Source organism: Oncorhynchus mykiss, chromosome 6 (assembly GCF_013265735.2).
Source record: "Oncorhynchus mykiss isolate Arlee chromosome 6, USDA_OmykA_1.1, whole genome shotgun sequence".
In the NCBI taxonomy this organism is placed as follows: Eukaryota; Metazoa; Chordata; class Actinopteri; order Salmoniformes; family Salmonidae; genus Oncorhynchus; species Oncorhynchus mykiss.
In genome coordinates this window covers 12,168,523-12,185,538 of record NC_048570.1, presented here as the reverse complement: position 1 = coordinate 12,185,538, position 17,016 = coordinate 12,168,523, and the positions used below count along the sequence as shown (strand labels likewise).

At 46.7% G+C, this 17,016-nt stretch overlaps 1 protein-coding gene across 1 annotated transcript in view; it reads left to right on the top strand.

The window, feature by feature from the left end:
- frmd3 (FERM domain containing 3) overlaps positions 1-17,016 on the top strand; it is a 79,506-nt gene that overhangs the window by 58,534 nt on the left and 3,956 nt on the right. Inside the window, exons 9-13 of the mRNA XM_036979418.1 lie at positions 66-129; positions 6,290-6,378; positions 8,169-8,243; positions 9,147-9,215; positions 9,326-9,450. Coding sequence (XP_036835313.1) covers positions 66-129; positions 6,290-6,378; positions 8,169-8,243; positions 9,147-9,215; positions 9,326-9,450 — 422 coding nt within the window. The remainder of the gene's footprint in view (positions 1-65; positions 130-6,289; positions 6,379-8,168; positions 8,244-9,146; positions 9,216-9,325; positions 9,451-17,016) is intronic.

Below are 17,016 nucleotides of genomic sequence, written 5' to 3'. Positions count from 1 at the left end.
TTCACTACCAGAACAGTGGTGGTGTGATTCTTCAGTCTCATAATTGCCATCGTTTACTATTCTAGGGCTGATGTCAACAAACTGAAGTTTGAGGGGAAAACATTCTATGTCATTGGAATTCAGAAAGAGGTACGTCACAAAATCTCTTTGTGTTTGCAAACACAAAAATATATTTCCTACCAGAGATTTTCCCCCAACATAACTCTGTCGTATAATATTAGTCACTTCCTGTGTCTCTATGTTCTACTACTGTGTGAGTGTGAATGTCTGGATTTCTAATGTGAGACTGAGTGTGAGAGTCATTTGTTGCACTTTCAGATCTCTCTCACGGGCAGGATGCACTGTAACATGGTGGGTGTACAATGTCTAACCCCACACCCCTGCCATGACATCTCCCATGCCTAAAATTAACTAGTAGGATGTCATCAAAAAAGAATGGAACTATAGTCGAATCGGAGCCCCAAAGTCATTCTACATTCTACATGACATTGTGCTTGTTTGAGTAGTGATTTGTAGTAATACGTGGTGTTTAGCCAGCTGACATGTACCACAGAGAGTCTTTGTGAGCCATTCAATGGATGTAATGGACTCTCTTAAAGAGATCTTTCTTCTATCATTCTATTGGCGATTATCTCTGTCTGGGCTGTAGTTCCACTCTGCCATCGGCTGCCTGTCCTGCTTCAATGCTTGAGATCTAGACAGATACATTGATGCTCAGCTGTAGTTAATGTTCAGTCCAGTCTCACGGATTAGCCTGCTGCTTTATAATCACACACACGCACGCACGCATGCACGCGCACACACACACACACACACACACACACACACACACACACACACACACACACACACACACACACACACAGGTGCATTGTCCTCTCACTAAAACATTCAATTTGGTCCTGAATGTCTGCTGTTTTTGGGGAAACCAGGTGTTTGCACTTTCTGAGCAATGAGTGACATAAACCAGGTGTGTGCACTCTGAGCAATGAGTGACATAAACCAGGTGTGTGCACTCTGAGCAATGAGTGACATAAACCAGGTGTGTGCACTCTGAGCAATGAGTGACATAAACCAGGTGTGTGCACTCTGAGCAATGAGTGACATAAACCAGGTGTGTGTACTCTGAGCAATGAGTGACATAAACCAGGTGTGTGCACTCTGAGCAATGAGTGACATAAACCAGGTGTGTGTACTCTGAGCAATGAGTGACATAAACTAGGTGTGTGCACTCTGAGCAATGAGTGACATAAACCAGGTGTGTGCACACTGAGCAATGAGTGACATAAACCAGGTGTGTGCACTCTCTGAGCAATGAGTGACATAAACCAGGTGTGTGTACTCTGAGCAATGAGTGACATAAACCAGGTGGGTGCACTCTGAGCAATGAGTGACATAAACCAGGTGTGTGTACTCTGAGCAATGAGTGACATAAACCAGGTGTGTGCACTCTGAGCAATGAGTGACATAAACCAGGTGGGTGCACTCTGAGCAATGAGTGACATAAACCAGGTGTGTGTACTCTGAGCAACCCATGGGTTGAAGCAAAGATCTAAATCAACAGCTGGACATGTCATTTCAGACAGCTTTATAGCAGCTAATTTCAGACAGATTTATGGCAGCTCATTTCAGACAGCATTATGGCAGCTCATTTCAGAGCATTATGGCAGCTCATTTCGCTTGTAGTCTGTTGGTCTGTCTGGCTGAAGATGCAGTTTTATCTTTGTGTTTCTGTCTCTTCTCTCTGTGTGTACATATCCATCGCTGGTGAGTAAACACACTCACACACACCATTGCATCCCCCCCAACACCCCAATGCCGACCCCTTCCAAACCTTCTCACGTTCTCCACACCACGAAGAACCTCTCTGTTCTTCGCTCCCCCAGGTTGTTGTGTGGGTTGGGTTTGATTCATTTGATTTGACTGCTTGGCTTTTTGTTGGACTGCTCTTTGGTCTTGGTGGTGCAGGAGCGTTTGGTTTGACCATCATCAACCAATAGCATGGAGCACCCTGTGACGGCTCGCTGTACTTCAGAAAAGAAATACATCCGTCAAATCTTATTATGTCTTATTATGTAATACATGTTTAATATCCTTAATTACTTATTAAACAGTTTGGCGGTTTGCTGAACTGTTTGTTTCCCTTGGTGTGTGTGTGTGCGTGTGCGTGTGCGTGCGTGCGTGCCTAGTGCAGTAAGGTGTATCTTATTATGATTTAATCATGCATCGATCCGCAGTCTCGCTCTTCCTGGAACAGTTTATACCCTGTGCCACTGCATGATCTCACTCTGCCCTCATCTCTGCCAACTTCTCACGGAGAACATGTTCCATTGAACATGTTTAACACTTGTTGTGATCCCATGGAAACTCCCCTGAACGTGTGTTTAACACGCACACCGTCCTGCTAGCTGAACACACACATGGTCACTGCCGCACATGTATGATAACCACTTCACTGTGTGCTGAAGCAGTGGCTGACCACCCCGAACCTCCAGATGTATAAATCCTCCTTACACTCGTTTACAGTATCAGTGCAACAGCAGGTTAATACATTTTAGACTGTGACACCGGCAGCATACCAAATGGCACCCTATTCCCTTTATAGTGCACGACTGTTGACCTGGGCCCCTCTGGTTGTAGTCCACTATATAGAGAATTGGATGCCATTTGGAATATAAGCAAAGTGTAACAGCATTGGAATGGGGGAATTCATCACCAAATCTTATTTTTAGGGTAAGGTGTTCAGTCTTATAGGAAAGTATTAGTGTTCAATTGTTACAGTGGTTAAGTCTCTGTCAGTATTAGTGTTCAATTGTTACAGTGGTTAAGTCTCTGTCAGTATTAGTGTTACAGAGGTTAAGTCTCTGTCAGTATTAGTGTTCCATTGTTACAGTGGTTAAGTCTCTGTCAGTATTAGTGTGACAGTGGTTAAGTCTCTGTCAGTATTAGTGTTACAGTGGTTAAGTCTCTGTCTGTATTAATGTTCCATTGTTACAGTGGTTAAGTCTCTGTCAGTATTAGTGTTCCATTGTTACAGTGGTTAAGTCTCTGTCAGTATTAGTGTTACAGAGGTTAAGTCTCTGTCAGTATTAGTGTTCCATTGTTACAGTGGTTAAGTCTCTGTCAGTATTAGTGTGACAGTGGTTAAGTCTCTGTCAGTATTAGTGTTACAGTGGTTAAGTCTCTGTCTGTATTAATGTTCCATTGTTACAGTGGTTAAGTCTCTGTCAGTATTAGTGTTACAGTGGTTAAGTCTCTGTCAGTATTAGTGTTCCATTGTTACAGTGGTTAAGTCTCTGTCAGTATTAGTGTTACAGTGGTTAAGTCTCTGTCAGTGTTAGTGTTACAGTGGTTAAGTCTCTATCAGTATTAGTGTTACAGTGGTTAAGTCTCTGTCAGTGTTAGTGTTACAGTGGTTAAGTCTCTATCAGTATTAGTGTTACAGTGGTTAAGTCTCTGTCAGTATTAGTGTTACAGTGGTTAAGTCTCTGTCAGTATTAGTGTTACAGTGGTTAAGTCTCTGTCAGTATTAGTGTTCCATTGTTACCGTGGTTAAGTCTCTGTCAGTATTAGTGTTACAGTGGTTAAGTCTCTGTCAGTATTAGTGTTACAGTGGTTAAGTCTCTGTCAGTATTAATGTTCCATTGTTACAGTGGTTAAGTCTCTGTCAGTATTAGTGTGACAGTGGTTAAGTCTCTGTCAGTATTAGTGTTACAGTGGTTAAGTCTCTGTCAGTATTAATGTTCCATTGTTACAGTGGTTAAGTCTCTGTCAGTATTAGTGTTACAGTGGTTAAATCTCTGTCAGTATTAGTGTTACAGTGGTTAAGTCTCTGTCAGTATTAGTGTTACAGTGGTTAAGTCTCTGTCAGTATTAATGTTACAGTGGTTAAGTCTCTGTCAGAATTAGTGTGACAGTGGTTAAGTCTCTGTCAGTATTAGTGTTACAGTGGTTAAGTCTCTGTCAGTATTAGTGTTACAGTGGTTAAGTCTCTGTCAGTATTAATGTTCCATTGTTACAGTGGTTAAGTCTCTGTCAGTATTAATGTTCCATTGTTACAGTGGTTAAGTATCTGTCATTATTAATGTTACAGTGGTTAGGTCTCTGTCAGTATTAGTGTTACAGTGGTTAAGTCTCTGTCAGTATTAGTGTTCCATTGTTACAGTGGTTAAGTCTCTGTCAGTATTAATGTCCCATTGTTACACTGGTTAAGTCTCTGTCAGTATTAGTGTTCCATTGTTACAGAGGTTAAGTCTCTATCAGTATTAATGTTCCATTGTTACAGTGGTTAAGTCTCTGTCAGTATTAGTGTTCCATTGTTACAGTGGTTAAGTCTCTATCAGTATTAATGTTCCATTGTTACAGTGGTTAAGTCTCTGTCAGTATTAGTGTTACAGTGGTTAAGTCTCTGTCAGTATTAGTGTTACAGGGGTTAAGTCTCTATCAGTATTAGTGTTACAGTGGTTACGTCTGTCAGTATTAGTGTTACAGTGGCTAAGTCTCTGTCAGTATTAGTGTTCCATTGTTACAGAGGTTAAGTCTCTGTCAGTATTAGTGTTACAGTGGTTAAGTCTCTGTCAGTATTAGTGTTACAGTGGTTAAGTCTCTGTCAGTATTAGTGTGACAGTGGTTAAGTCTCTGTCAGTATTAGTGTGACAGTGGTTAAGTCTCTGTCAGTATTAGTGTTACAGTGGTTAAGTCTCTGTCAGTATTAGTGTTCCATTGTTACAGTGGTTAAGTCCCTGTCAGTATTAGTGTTACAGTGGTTAAGTGTCTGTCTGTATTAGTGTTACATTGTTACAGTGGTTAAGTCTCTGTCAGCATTAGTGTGACAGTGGTTAAGTCTCTGTCAGTACTAGTGTTCCATTGTTACAGTAGTTAAGTCTCTGTCAGTATTAGTGTTACAGTGGTTAAGTCTCTGTCAGTATTAGTGTTACAGTGGTTAAGTCTCTGTCAGTATTAGTGTTACAGAGGTTAAGTCTTTGTCAGTATTAGTGTGACAGTGGTTAAGCCTCTGTCAGTATTAGTGTTACAGTGGTTAAGTCTCTGTCAGTATTAGTGTTACAGAGGTTAAGTCTCTGTCAGTATTAGTGTTCCATTATTACAGTGGTTAAGTCTCTGTCAGTATTAGTGTTACAGTGGTTAAGTCTCTGTCTGTATTAGTGTTACATTGTTACAGTGGTTAAGTCTCTGTCAGTATTAGTGTGACAGTGGTTAAGGCTCTGTCAGTATTAGTGTGACAGTGGTTAAGTCTCTGTCAGTATTAGTGTGACAGTGGTTAAGTCTCTGTCAGTATTAGTGTTACAGTGGTTAAGTCTCTGTCTGTATTAGTTTTACATTGTTACAGTGGTTAAGTCTCTGTCTGTATTAGTGTTACATTGTTACAGTGGTTAAGTCTCTGTCTGTATTAGTGTTCCATTGTTACAGTGGTTAAGTCTCTGTCAGTATTAGTGTTACAGTGGTTAAGTCTCTGTCAGTATTAGTGTTACAGTGGTTAAGTCTCTGTCAGTATTAATGTTCCATTGTTACAGAGGTTAAGTCTCTGTCAGTATTAGTGTTACAGTGGTTAAGTCTGTCCAGGTCAGGGAACGTCTGTGTCTTTGATCTCTGCTGTCAGGCTCTGGATCTGCTCTGTGCTCTGTAATGCTGCGGATACCATTGATCTGCCGTCTCATATTACCAGACACAGAGCAGATAACTGGACTGTTACTGGAATTGATCCCCCTCTTATCCCCAGCTCTGCCCATAAACTCCCTCACACCCGAGGCCTTTTAAGTGCTGCTTAGTGCTGGTAGTGCACAAGTCTTCTGCTCTCCACCTCCACATCTCCCTAACAGGCTGGGTGTAGGTCTGGGTCAGCACTTTGCACAGCTCACTCTCAGCATGTTCAGCACTTTGTTGGATGCCTCGTCCTAATTCACTGTCTTCCTCTGCTTTGTTCGTCTCCTTCCATCACTCTCTCTCTCTCTCTCTCGCTCTCGCTCTCTCTCTCGCTCTGTCTGTCTCTCTCGCTCTCTCTCTCTCTCTCTCTCTCTCTCTCTCTCTCTCTCGCTCTCTCTCGCTCTCTCTCTCTCTCTCTCTGTCTGTCTGTCTGTCTGTATGTCTGTCTGTCTGTCTGTGTCTCTCTCTCCCTCTCTCTCTCTCTCTTTCTTTCTATCGGTCTCTCTCTCTATCTCTCTCGCTCTCTCTCTCTGTCTGTCTGTCTGTCTCTCTCTGTCTCTCTCTTTCTATTGTTCCCTCTCTCCACCCCTCTCTCGTTCTCTCTTTTTCTCACTCTATCTCTCTGCAGAAGAAACTGGTGCTGACGTTCCACACCTCTACCCCAGCGGCGTGTAAACATTTGTGGAAGTGTGGGGTGGAGAACCAAGCATTTTACAAGTGAGTCCCACAAAACACTGCAACACTCTCATATTCATCTCTCTATCAAAGGTGGAACTTGTGTGTGTGTTTGGACGTGTTTAACTATTCTTGTGAAGTCCCCACACAAGGTTAGCTGTACAAGACTGTGTGTGTGTGTGTGTGTGTGTGTGTGTGTGTGTGTGTGTGTGTGTGTGTGTGTGTACATGTTTTACTATACTTGTAAGTATCAGAAGTCCTCACAAGAATAGCAAACCAACTCAAATTCAGAGAAGTGAGGACATTTTCCCAGTCCTCACTTGTAGAGGTTAGGTTAGGGGTTATGGTTAAGATTAGGGTTCAAGTTAAGGTAAGGGGTAGCGCTTAGGGAAAATAGGATAATTATTATTATTTTATTTTAATTTTTTTACCACATTTTCTCCCCAATTACGTGGTATCCAATTGTTAGTAGTTACTATCTTGTCTCATCTCTTTGTCTCTCCCGAGCCCGTACGGGAGTTGAAGGTTGAAAGTCATGCGTCCTCCTAAACACAACCCAACCAAGCCACACTGCTTCTTAACACAGCACGCATCCAACCCGGAAGCCAGCTTCACCAAGGTGTCGGAGGAAACACTGTGCACCTGGAGTCGCTGGTGCGCGATGAGACAAGGATATCCCTACCGGCCAAACCCTCCCTAACCCGGACGACGCTAGGCCAATTGTGCCCAGAGCCTGGGTGCGAACCCAAAGTCTCTGGTGGCAGGAAAACAGGATTTTGAATGGGAATCAATTGTTGGTCCCCAAAAATTCCTCACAAGTATAGTAAGACATGGCTGTGTGTGTTTGTGTGTGTGTGTTTGTCTGTGCGCGTATGTGTGTGTGTGCGCGTAGGAACTAGCCAGGTTGATTTATGGCTGCAGACTGCTGTTGTCAGTAGTTTAATCCAGAGTTATGAGTGTGACTGGCTGTATGGATGGATGGATGGGGTTGGATGGGAGGGGTGGAGGGTTGGAAAGACAGACAGCACTGGCCCTTTTTTCTGGCTCCTGGGGGCTCGAGTTTCCCTGTTCCTCAGCAGTGAGGCAGGCTTGGATGTCAGATCAGAGCTCGTTAATCAAATGAGACTGAATTGAATTTAGAAAATGGCAGTCAAAGAGAGAACTGTGAAGTGCTGTCCTGGCACACATTAACCTTTGACAGGACCAACTAGACTGGATACCTGTGAAGTCCTATGAGTTCCTTTTTGACAGGACCAACTAGACTGGATACCTGTGAAGTCCTATGAGTTCCTTTTTGACAGGACCAACTAGACTGGATACCTGTGAAGTCCTATGAGGTCCTTTTTGACAGGACCAACTAGACTGGATACCTGTAAAGTCCTATGAGGTCCTTTTTGACAGAACTAACTAGACTGGATACCTGTGAAGTCCTATGAGGTCCTTTTTGACAGGACCAACTAGACTGGATACCTGTGAAGTCCTATGAGGTCCTTTTTGACAGGACCAACTAGACTGGATACCTGTGAAGTCCTATGAGGTCCTTTTTGACAGGACCAACTAGACTGGATACCTGTAAAGTCCTATGAGGTCCTTTTTGACAGGACCAACTAGACTGGATACCTGTGAAGTCCTATGAGTTCCTTTTTGACAGGACCAACTAGACTGGATACCTGTAAAGTCCTATGAGGTCCTTTTTGACAGAACTAACTAGACTGAAACAAACATTACATTTGGATACCTGTCAAGTCCTATGAGTTCCTAAATGCCAAATATAACTAATGAATCAATGTGCCATCTTACTCAACAAACAATTATCTCCGTCTCTTTGACAGATGTGCAAAGTCAAGCCAGATCAAGACTGTGTCCAGCAGTAATATTTTCTTCAAGGGAAGCAGGTTTCGGTACAGGTGCGACATTGAATGCTTGGCTGTGTCACTGAGCCTTACTAAGCCAAGCTGTGTCCAGATAAATGCCCCTAGACTTATGTATTGTTTGATCATTTCCCAAAGCATTTAACATGGCTTACATGCTACGTATCTCTTCATTTCAGCAGCTGGATAAGTGCTCAAGCAATTTAGCTTAATTTAGCTTAAGGGCTGGGTTATTTGTTATAGAGAATGAATTGGTTCAAGTCCGCAGGTAGCCTAGCGGTTGGAGCATTGGGCCGGTAAATCAAAATGTTGCTGGTTTGAATCCCCAAGCCGACTAGTTGAAACATCTGCTGATGTGCCCTTGAGCAAGGCCCTTAACCATAATTGCTCCTGTAAGTCGCATTTGAAAGAGCGTCTGCTAAAATTAAAATGTAAAAGTCATGTTTTTCCCCCAATATGGACTAGGTCTAGGTAACATACTGTATAACATGTTGATATGATCTCAGGTTTGGGGACAATGTTTGGATTAAGGTTGATTTCCTGCTTTGGTGTAACTTTACCCTGTATGATACAGTACACACTGTAGAACTACACCAAGACAAAGTCACACTGAAGAACTACACCTAGACAAAGTCACACTGTAGAACTACACCAAGACAAAGTCACACTGTAGAACTACACCAAGACAAAGTCACACTGTAGAACTACACCAAGACAAAGTCACACTGAAGAACTACACCTAGACAAAGTCACACTGTAGAACTACACCAAGACAAAGTCACATTGAAGAACTACACCTAGACAAAGTCACACTGTAGATCTACACCTAGACAAAGTCACACTTTAAAACTACACCTAGACAAAGTCACCCTGTAGAACTACACCTAGACAAAGTCATTTATTGGGTTCTCCAAAATGACATTTTGGTTTTCTCTTTAGTGGAAGAGTTGCAAAAGAAGTCATCGAAGCCAGCTCCAAGATCCAGAGAGAGCCACCGGAGGTGCATCGGTGAGAGAGAGAACTGAACCTCACTGTCATGTAGTTAGAACCACATACCAGGAAAATGTGTGTTTAGTGTGGCAAATCAGATAACAAGTGCTGTTTATACCATGTTTCAGGTTACACTTTGGGCAGAGCAGAAGCTTCAACTCACTGAGCCACAAAAACCTGATCATAAACATGGAGCCTCTTGTCCCAGCACTGCCCTCCACCAATGAGTATGAAGAGACCTCGGCAGACAATGGTAAGAGCACGCAGTCACACACACACACTCAGGCAAATAATACATACACGCATGCATGCATACACACATACACACATACACACATACCGGCCGCATCCTTGGGTTTGCTTGGTCTCCAATGACAGCTGTTAGGTATCCAACTCTCGGAGTTGGAGTGTAAATTGAGAAGCTGATGCTACGGTAAGCCTCGTTTCCCTGGAGACTCCAATCACAGAGCTAAAAATACACCTCCCATGAGCCTCCCTGAGGACACCATGCTGGTAATGACCAGTCACGGAAGTGCACCATGACATCACGGAAACAGACCTAGGACCCAAGCTAGGGTTAGCGTTAACAGTAACTTAATTAGAACATATTTGTTTAGCTCAAAGGGGGCTGTGTGTGTGTGTGTGTGTGTGTGTGTGTGTGTGTGTGTGTGTGTGTGTGTGTGTGTGTGTGTGTGTGTGTGAGATACAGCAGTCTCTATTACTTTGTTTACTAAACCTCCTGTTAGTCTCATCCTCAGATATACAGTACAATAGATGGCTTGTAAACGGTAGGCTGGTTTATGTGTGACATAGAAGCTGGTGCCTCTTGTCCTGTAAATGGTATAAGGTGGAGTTTGTCCAGACTAGGACTGACAGGCTGGTAGTATGTATAATGGTCGTTAGTTGTTCCAGACTAGGACTGACAGGCTGGTAGTATGTATAATGGTCGTTAGTTGTTATGTATAGTGGTCGTTAGTTGTTATGTATAGTGGTCGTTAGTTGTTCCAGACTAGGACTGACAGGCTGGTAGTATGTATAGTGGTCGTTAGTTGTTATGTATAGTGGTCGTTAGTTGTTATGTATAGTGGTCGTTAGTTGTTATGTATAGTGGTCGTTAGTTGTTATGTATAGTGGCCGTTAGTTGTTATGTATAGTGGCCGTTAGTTGTTATGTTTAGTGGTCGTTAGTTGTTATGTATAGTGGTCGTTAGTTGTTATGTATAATGGTCGTTAGTTGTTCCAGACTAGGACTGACAGGCTGGTAGTATGTATAGTGATCGTTAGTTGTTATGTATAGTGATCGTTAGTTGTTCCAGACTAGGACTGACAGGCTGGTAGTATGTATAGTGGTCGTTAGTTGTTATGTATAGTGGCCGTTAGTTGTTATGTATAGTGGTCGTTAGTTGTTATGTATAGTGGTCGTTAGTTGTTATGTATAGTGGTCATTAGTTGTTATGTATAGTGGTCGTTAGTTGTTATGTATAGTGGTCGTTAGTTGTTCCAGACTAGGACTGACAGGCTAGTAGTATGTATAGTGGCCGTTAGTTGTTATGTATAGTGGTCGTTAGTTGTTATGTATAGTGGTCGTTAGTTGTTATGTATAGTGGTCGTTAGTTGTTATGTATAGTGGTCGTTAGTTGTTATGTATAGTGGTCGTTAGTTGTTCCAGACTAGGACTGACAGGCTGGTAGTATGTATAGTGGTCGTTAGTTGTTATGTATAGTGGTCGTTAGTTGTTATGTATAGTGGTCGTTAGTTGTTATGTATAGTGGTCGTTAGTTGTTATGTATAGTGGCCGTTAGTTGTTATGTATAGTGGTCGTTAGTTGTTATGTATAGTGGTCGTTAGTTGTTATGTATAGTGGTCGTTAGTTGTTATGTATAGTGGTCGTTAGTTGTTATGTATAGTGGTCGTTAGTTGTTATGTATAGTGGTCGTTAGTTGTTCCAGACTAGGTCTGACAGGCTGGTGGTATGTATAGGGGTCAGTATAAGAGTGTTCTGCCGAGGGAACACAGAGCCGAATCCATCAGCTCTACTGCTGACACTCTGGCTTAACACTGGCCTAGGATCAGTTTATCCCCAGGAGGCTGTCTGACCAGACCTGCCCTTGGGGGGGAACAGAGATGGAAGAAAGAGAGGGGGAGGTGAAGAAGAGAGAGGCGAGGAGAGAGGGAAGAAGAGCAAAGGGGAGAGGGGGATGGAGATAGGGGGAAGGAGGAGAGGAGAGAGGGCAGAAACCTGAACCAGCCACTCTATGTATGGGTGGGCCAATCAGACATATATTTTTTTGATGTCCTCTACTTGTCAGTGTTATCTAAACATGCAAACACATCAGATAGAAGTCAAAGCAAGCAGTGCACTGGAATGACATTCAGATTAACAAAAATGACATTCACTCTCATGGGATGGGTGGCTAAAAATAATTAACTGAAAGCCACACCCCCAATTAGCCACCAATATGACTGAGGCATATGTCCCTGTGCTTCTATAGCTATATATGTACCAGGCCACTGCCTATTTCATTAGTTCATTTAGCAATCAACACAGCTGATAAACCAGTGCCTTTATCACAGTCCACACACGTATATTGTAGCTTTAATTAGCTATAAAACTGCACACTTTCCTCTTTGCCCCATGGCAAAATGTGTGGAATTACAGGACATTAGCTTTAAAAAAGCAACATTTTCTCTCAGCCTCATGTTAAAATGTGTAGAATAGTATGAGATTAGTTATAAAACTGAAAATGTTCATCTATGCACAATGTGTAGCATTGCAGGATGTTAGCTGTTTCCCCAAACATTTCTGCAGGCCCACACACCAACGGATTTCTGTCTACGCCACTGAACTGAACTTGTTTTTTAAAATACTTAGTGTTTGCCATCTGTCAGCGGGGGTGAGGTATCCGGAGACATCCAGGGGGCCTGTCTCTACCTCTGAGTTATACCCCCGAGGTGTTACCCCCTGGATTCTAACACACACACACATACACACAAACGTCCCTCTTTCACATTCCCATTTAGGGCATTACGCTATTACACGCATAGGACTCTATTCTCACTCAGGTCAACTTCTTATCCACCATCCTGCGGGACAATTTACAGCATATGCCTGCCGGGAAAAAATGATCTTGGCTGGGTTTTAAAGAACTACCAGAGTGGCCATTTCATCTGTCCTCTCGAATGACTGGGCCGGAGCAGGAAGCAGTCACCAGCAGCAGGTGTTGGTGTTGACCAGGCCTATAGACCCTGAGCCTCTGTAGTCTCTGTAGGCCTCCTATGACTGACTAGCACAGCCTGTCTAGTCTACCCCAGGGCCACTGAGGGCCACTACACAGGGCCGGGTTGGCTGGTCGGCTGACTGGCTGGAAGAGGACTTGCCACCCCTCAGAGCCTGGTTCCTCTCTAGGTTCCTGCCTGTCTAGGGAGTTTCTCCTAGCCACCGTGTCTCTACATCTGCATTGCTTGCTTTCTGGGGTTTTAGGCTGGGTTTCTGTATAAGCACTTTGTGATATCCGCTTGTTTGAAAAGGGCTCCATAAATACATTTGATTGTTAAATTGATAACCCTAAGGGGGTTTTAGGAATATAAACCCCTTCATATGCATCAGCATGAATGGGTAATATAACAGTATGTGAACATGTATGTGTTTGTGTGGGAATGAGACATAGTAATCTCCTCTGGCCCCCTCTCTCCCTAGCGTCTCTGGGCCCCCTCTCTCCCTAGCCCCCTTGGCCCCCCTCTCTCCCTAGGTTCCCTGGCCCCCCCTCTCTGCCCCCCTCTCTCCTAACCTTTCTGCCCCCCCCTCTCTCCTATCCTCTCTGACCCCCCTCTCTACCAAGCCATTCTGCCCCCCCTCTCTCCTATCCGCTCTGACCCCCCTCTCTACTAAGCCATTCTGCCCCCCCTCTCTCCTATCATCTCTGCCCCCCCTCTCTCCTATCATCTCTGACCCCCCTCTCTACCAAGCCATTCTGGCCCCCCTCTCTCCCAACCTCTCTGGACCCCCTCTCTCCTAACCTTTCTGACACCCCTCTCTCCTAGCCTCTTTGACCCCCCTCTCTCCTAACCTCTCTGGACCCCCTCTCTCCTAACCTTCCTGACCCCCCTCTCTTTCTAGCTCCCCTGGCCCCCCTCTCTCCTAACCTCTCTGGCCCCCGTCTCTCCTAACCTTTCTGACACCCCTCTCTCCTAGCTTCTTTGACCCCCCTCTCTCCTAGCTTCTCTGGCCCCCCTCTCCCCTTGCTACTCTGGCCCCCCTCTCTCCTAGCCTCTCTGGCCCCCCTCTCTCCTAGCCTCTCTGAACCCCCTCTCTCCTAGCCTCTCTGAACCCCCTCTCTCCTAGCCTCTCTGGCCCCCCTTTCTCCTAGCTTCTCTGGCCCCCCTCTTTCCTTGCCTCTCTGGCCCCCCTCTCTCCTAGCTTCTCTGGCCCCCCTCTCTCCTTGCCAATCTGGCCCCCCTCTCTCCTAGCGTCTCTAGCCCCCCTTTATCCTAGCCTCTCTGGCCCTAATCAGCCAGAGATTAGCTGGCCCTCTCTGCAAGACCAGGGGTGTAAAAATAGGCCCTCCTGCTTTTGGGATGATCCACCCCTAATGCCCTGTCTTTGTTAACGCTGCTGACATTGAAGTCATCTGGGAGAGTTGTGTGTGTATGCGTGTTAAACCTGGTGCAGAGCTCAGAGGACAGTCAGTCAGTGTGTGTGGGAGTCGAGGCGCTGCCGGGTCAGAGTTAACGGGGGAGCAAAGTAGCCATGGAGCTTCTGGAGCAGAGGAATGAGGCAGATATTGGGTTGGGAGTCAGGGACCCTCTGGGGTGTGGGGGTGTCTTGCGGCAGCCGGCGGACTTGGGTGAGGAGCTGGGTGAGGGGCTGTGTGAGGAGCTGGTTAAAGAGCTGGGTGAGGAGCTGGGTGAGGGGCTGGGTGAGGGGCTGGGTGAGGAGCTGGTTGAGGAGTTGGGTGAGGAGCTGGTTGAGGAGCTGGTTGATGGGCAGGGTGAGGAGCTGGGTGAGGGGCTGGTTGAGGAGCTGGTTGAGGAGCTGGTTGAGGAGCTGGTTGAGGAGCTGGTTGAGGGGATGGGTGAGGAGCTGGTTGAGGAGCTGGTTGAGGGGCAGGGTGAGGAGCTGGGTGAGGAGCTGGTTGAGGAGCTGGGTGAGGGGCTGGGTGAGGAGCTGGGTGAGGGGCTGGTTGAGGAGCTGGTTGAGGAGCTGGGTGAGGAGCTGGGTGAGGGGCTGGTTGAGGAGCTGGGTGAGGAGCTGGTTGAGGGGCTGGTTGAGGGGCTGGGTAAGGAGGAAGAGGAGATCCTAGGTGTGGGTTGTGGGGAGGTTCTGGAGGAGCGGGGAGATGCGGTGCGCTGCCGGTTAAAGATCACCACCAGTCACAACCTGCAGCTCCGCATGGCCAACCACACGGCCCGGGACGTCTATGTACGCCTGCTCGGCCACGGGGAGCGCATCTCTGGAACCGGTACGGAACCATGGAATCAATGGGATGGGGCGGGTGTGTGTGTGTGTATAATCAGTAGTGTATGGGTCACAGTCCGGGGGAAATAAACAATTTAATAATGTACACTGTTAACATGTCTTTCTGACCTTGCTCCATAAACTCAGTTGATTTACTGACGTTGTTGTCGGGTCGAGCCTGTTGTTTGTTAATGGTCTGTTTATGGTTTAGTGTGAACGAGACATTGGCTGGACTGGAGCATCAGTGACGAGCGTCCACTGTATCTGTGATAGTTTTATGGAGCTGTGCTGTCACTGGTGTCTGGTTTCACAAGGCTAGAGTGGCGGGACATAGCGGAGAAAACCATGTGTGTGTGTGTGTGTGTGTGTGTGTGTGTGTGTGTGTGTGTGTGTGTGTGTGTGTGTGTGTGTGTGTGTGTGTGTGTGTGTGTGTGTGTGTGTGAGTGTGTTGAGGAGGAGCTGCAGGAATCTAACGGCTCAGTCTGTCACCTGATCTGAGTACAAAACCACCGTGATTACATTATCTATTGCTAAACTGACAGGGGAACAGAGAGCGGGGGGGGGGGGGGGGGGGGGGGGGGGGGGGGTAGAGGGAGAGTGTCTGGTGATTGTTATGTGAGCTCTCTTCCATTAATATGGGAGGCTCACTCACTCCTTAGTGATCAGTTGACCTGAAGGCGAGGACTCACTCTTCAGTGATCAGGTGACTTGAAGGAGAGGACTCACTCTTCAGTGATCAGGTGACCTGAAGTAGAGGACTCACTCTTCAGTGATCAGGTGACTTGAAGGAGAGGACTCACTCCTCAGTGATCAGGTGACTTGAAGGAGAGGATCACCATGAGGTGTCTAGAATGACAAAACAGCTCCCTTCCACCTCTCTCTCTCTCTACTCTCCATCTCTCTCTCTCCCCTCCACCTCTCTCTCTCCCCTCCATCTCTTTCTCCCCTCCACCCCTCTCTCTCTCCCCTCCACCTCTCTCTTACTCCCCTCCACCTCTCTCTTACTCCCCTCCACCTCTCTCTATCTCCCCTCCATCTCTCGCTCTCCCCTCCATCTCTCTCCATCTCCCCACAACCTCTCTCCATCTCCCCTATATCTCTCTCCATCTCGCCTCCACCTCTCTGTCTCCCCTCCACCTCTCCATCTCCCTTCCACCTGTCCTTACCCTCCACCTCTCCATCTCCCCTCCAACTGTCCTTACCCTCCACCTCTCTCCACCTCTCTCCATCTCCCCTCCACCTTTCCATCTCCCCTCCACATCTGTCTCCCCTCCAGCTCTCTCCAGCTCCCCTCCACCTCCTCCTACCCTCCACCTCTCCTTCACCTCTGTCCATCTCCCCTCCACCTCCTCCTACCCTCCACTTCTCCTTCACCTCTCCCTACCTTCCACCTCTTCTTTATCTCCCCTTCACCTCTCCATCTCCCCTCCACCTGTCCTTACCCTCAACCTCTCTCCACCTCTCTCCATCTCCTCTCCATCTCTCCCTGTCTCCCCTCGATCTCTCTCCATCTCCCCTCCACCTCTCTCTGTCTCCCCTCCACCTCTCTCTCTCTCTCTCCATCTCCCCTCCACCTCTCTCCATCTCCCCTCCACCTCTCTCTGTCTCCCCTCCACCTCTCTCTGTCTCCCCCCACCTCTCTCTATCTCCCCTCCACCTCTCTCCATCTCCCCTCCACCTCTCCCTACCCTCCACCTCTCTATATCTCCCCTCCCCCTCTCTCCATCCCCCTCCACCTCTCTCCATCTCCCCTCCACCTCTCCCTACCCTCCACCTCTCTAAATCTCCCCTCCACCTCTCCTTACCCTCCACCACTCTCCATCTCCCCTCCACCTCCTCCTACCCTCCACCTCTCTAAATCTCCCCTCCACCTCTCCCTACCCTCCGTCTCTCTATCTCCCCTCCACCTCTCTCCATCTCCTCTCCACCTCTCCCTGTCTCCCCTCAATCTCTCCCTGTCTCCCCTCAATCTCTCTCTGTCTCCCGTCCACCTCTCTCTGTCTCCCGTCCACCTCTCTCTGTCTCCCGTCCACCTCTCTCTGTCTCCCGTCCACCTCTCTCTGTCTCCCGTCCAACTCTCTCTGTCTCCCCTCCACCTCTCTCTGTCTCCCCTCCACCTCTCTCTACCTCCCCTCTACCTCTCTACCTCCCCTCCACCTCTCTGTCTCCCCTCCACCTCTCTCTACCTCCCCTCCACCTCTCTCTGTCTCCCCTCCACCTCTCTCTACCTCCCCTCCACCTCTCTCTACCTCCCCTCCACTTCTCTGTGTCCCCTCCACCTATCTCCATCTCTCCTCCACCTCTCTAACTCTCTGTCTCCCCTCCACCTCTCTCCATCTCCCCTCCACCTCACTGTCTCTCCTCC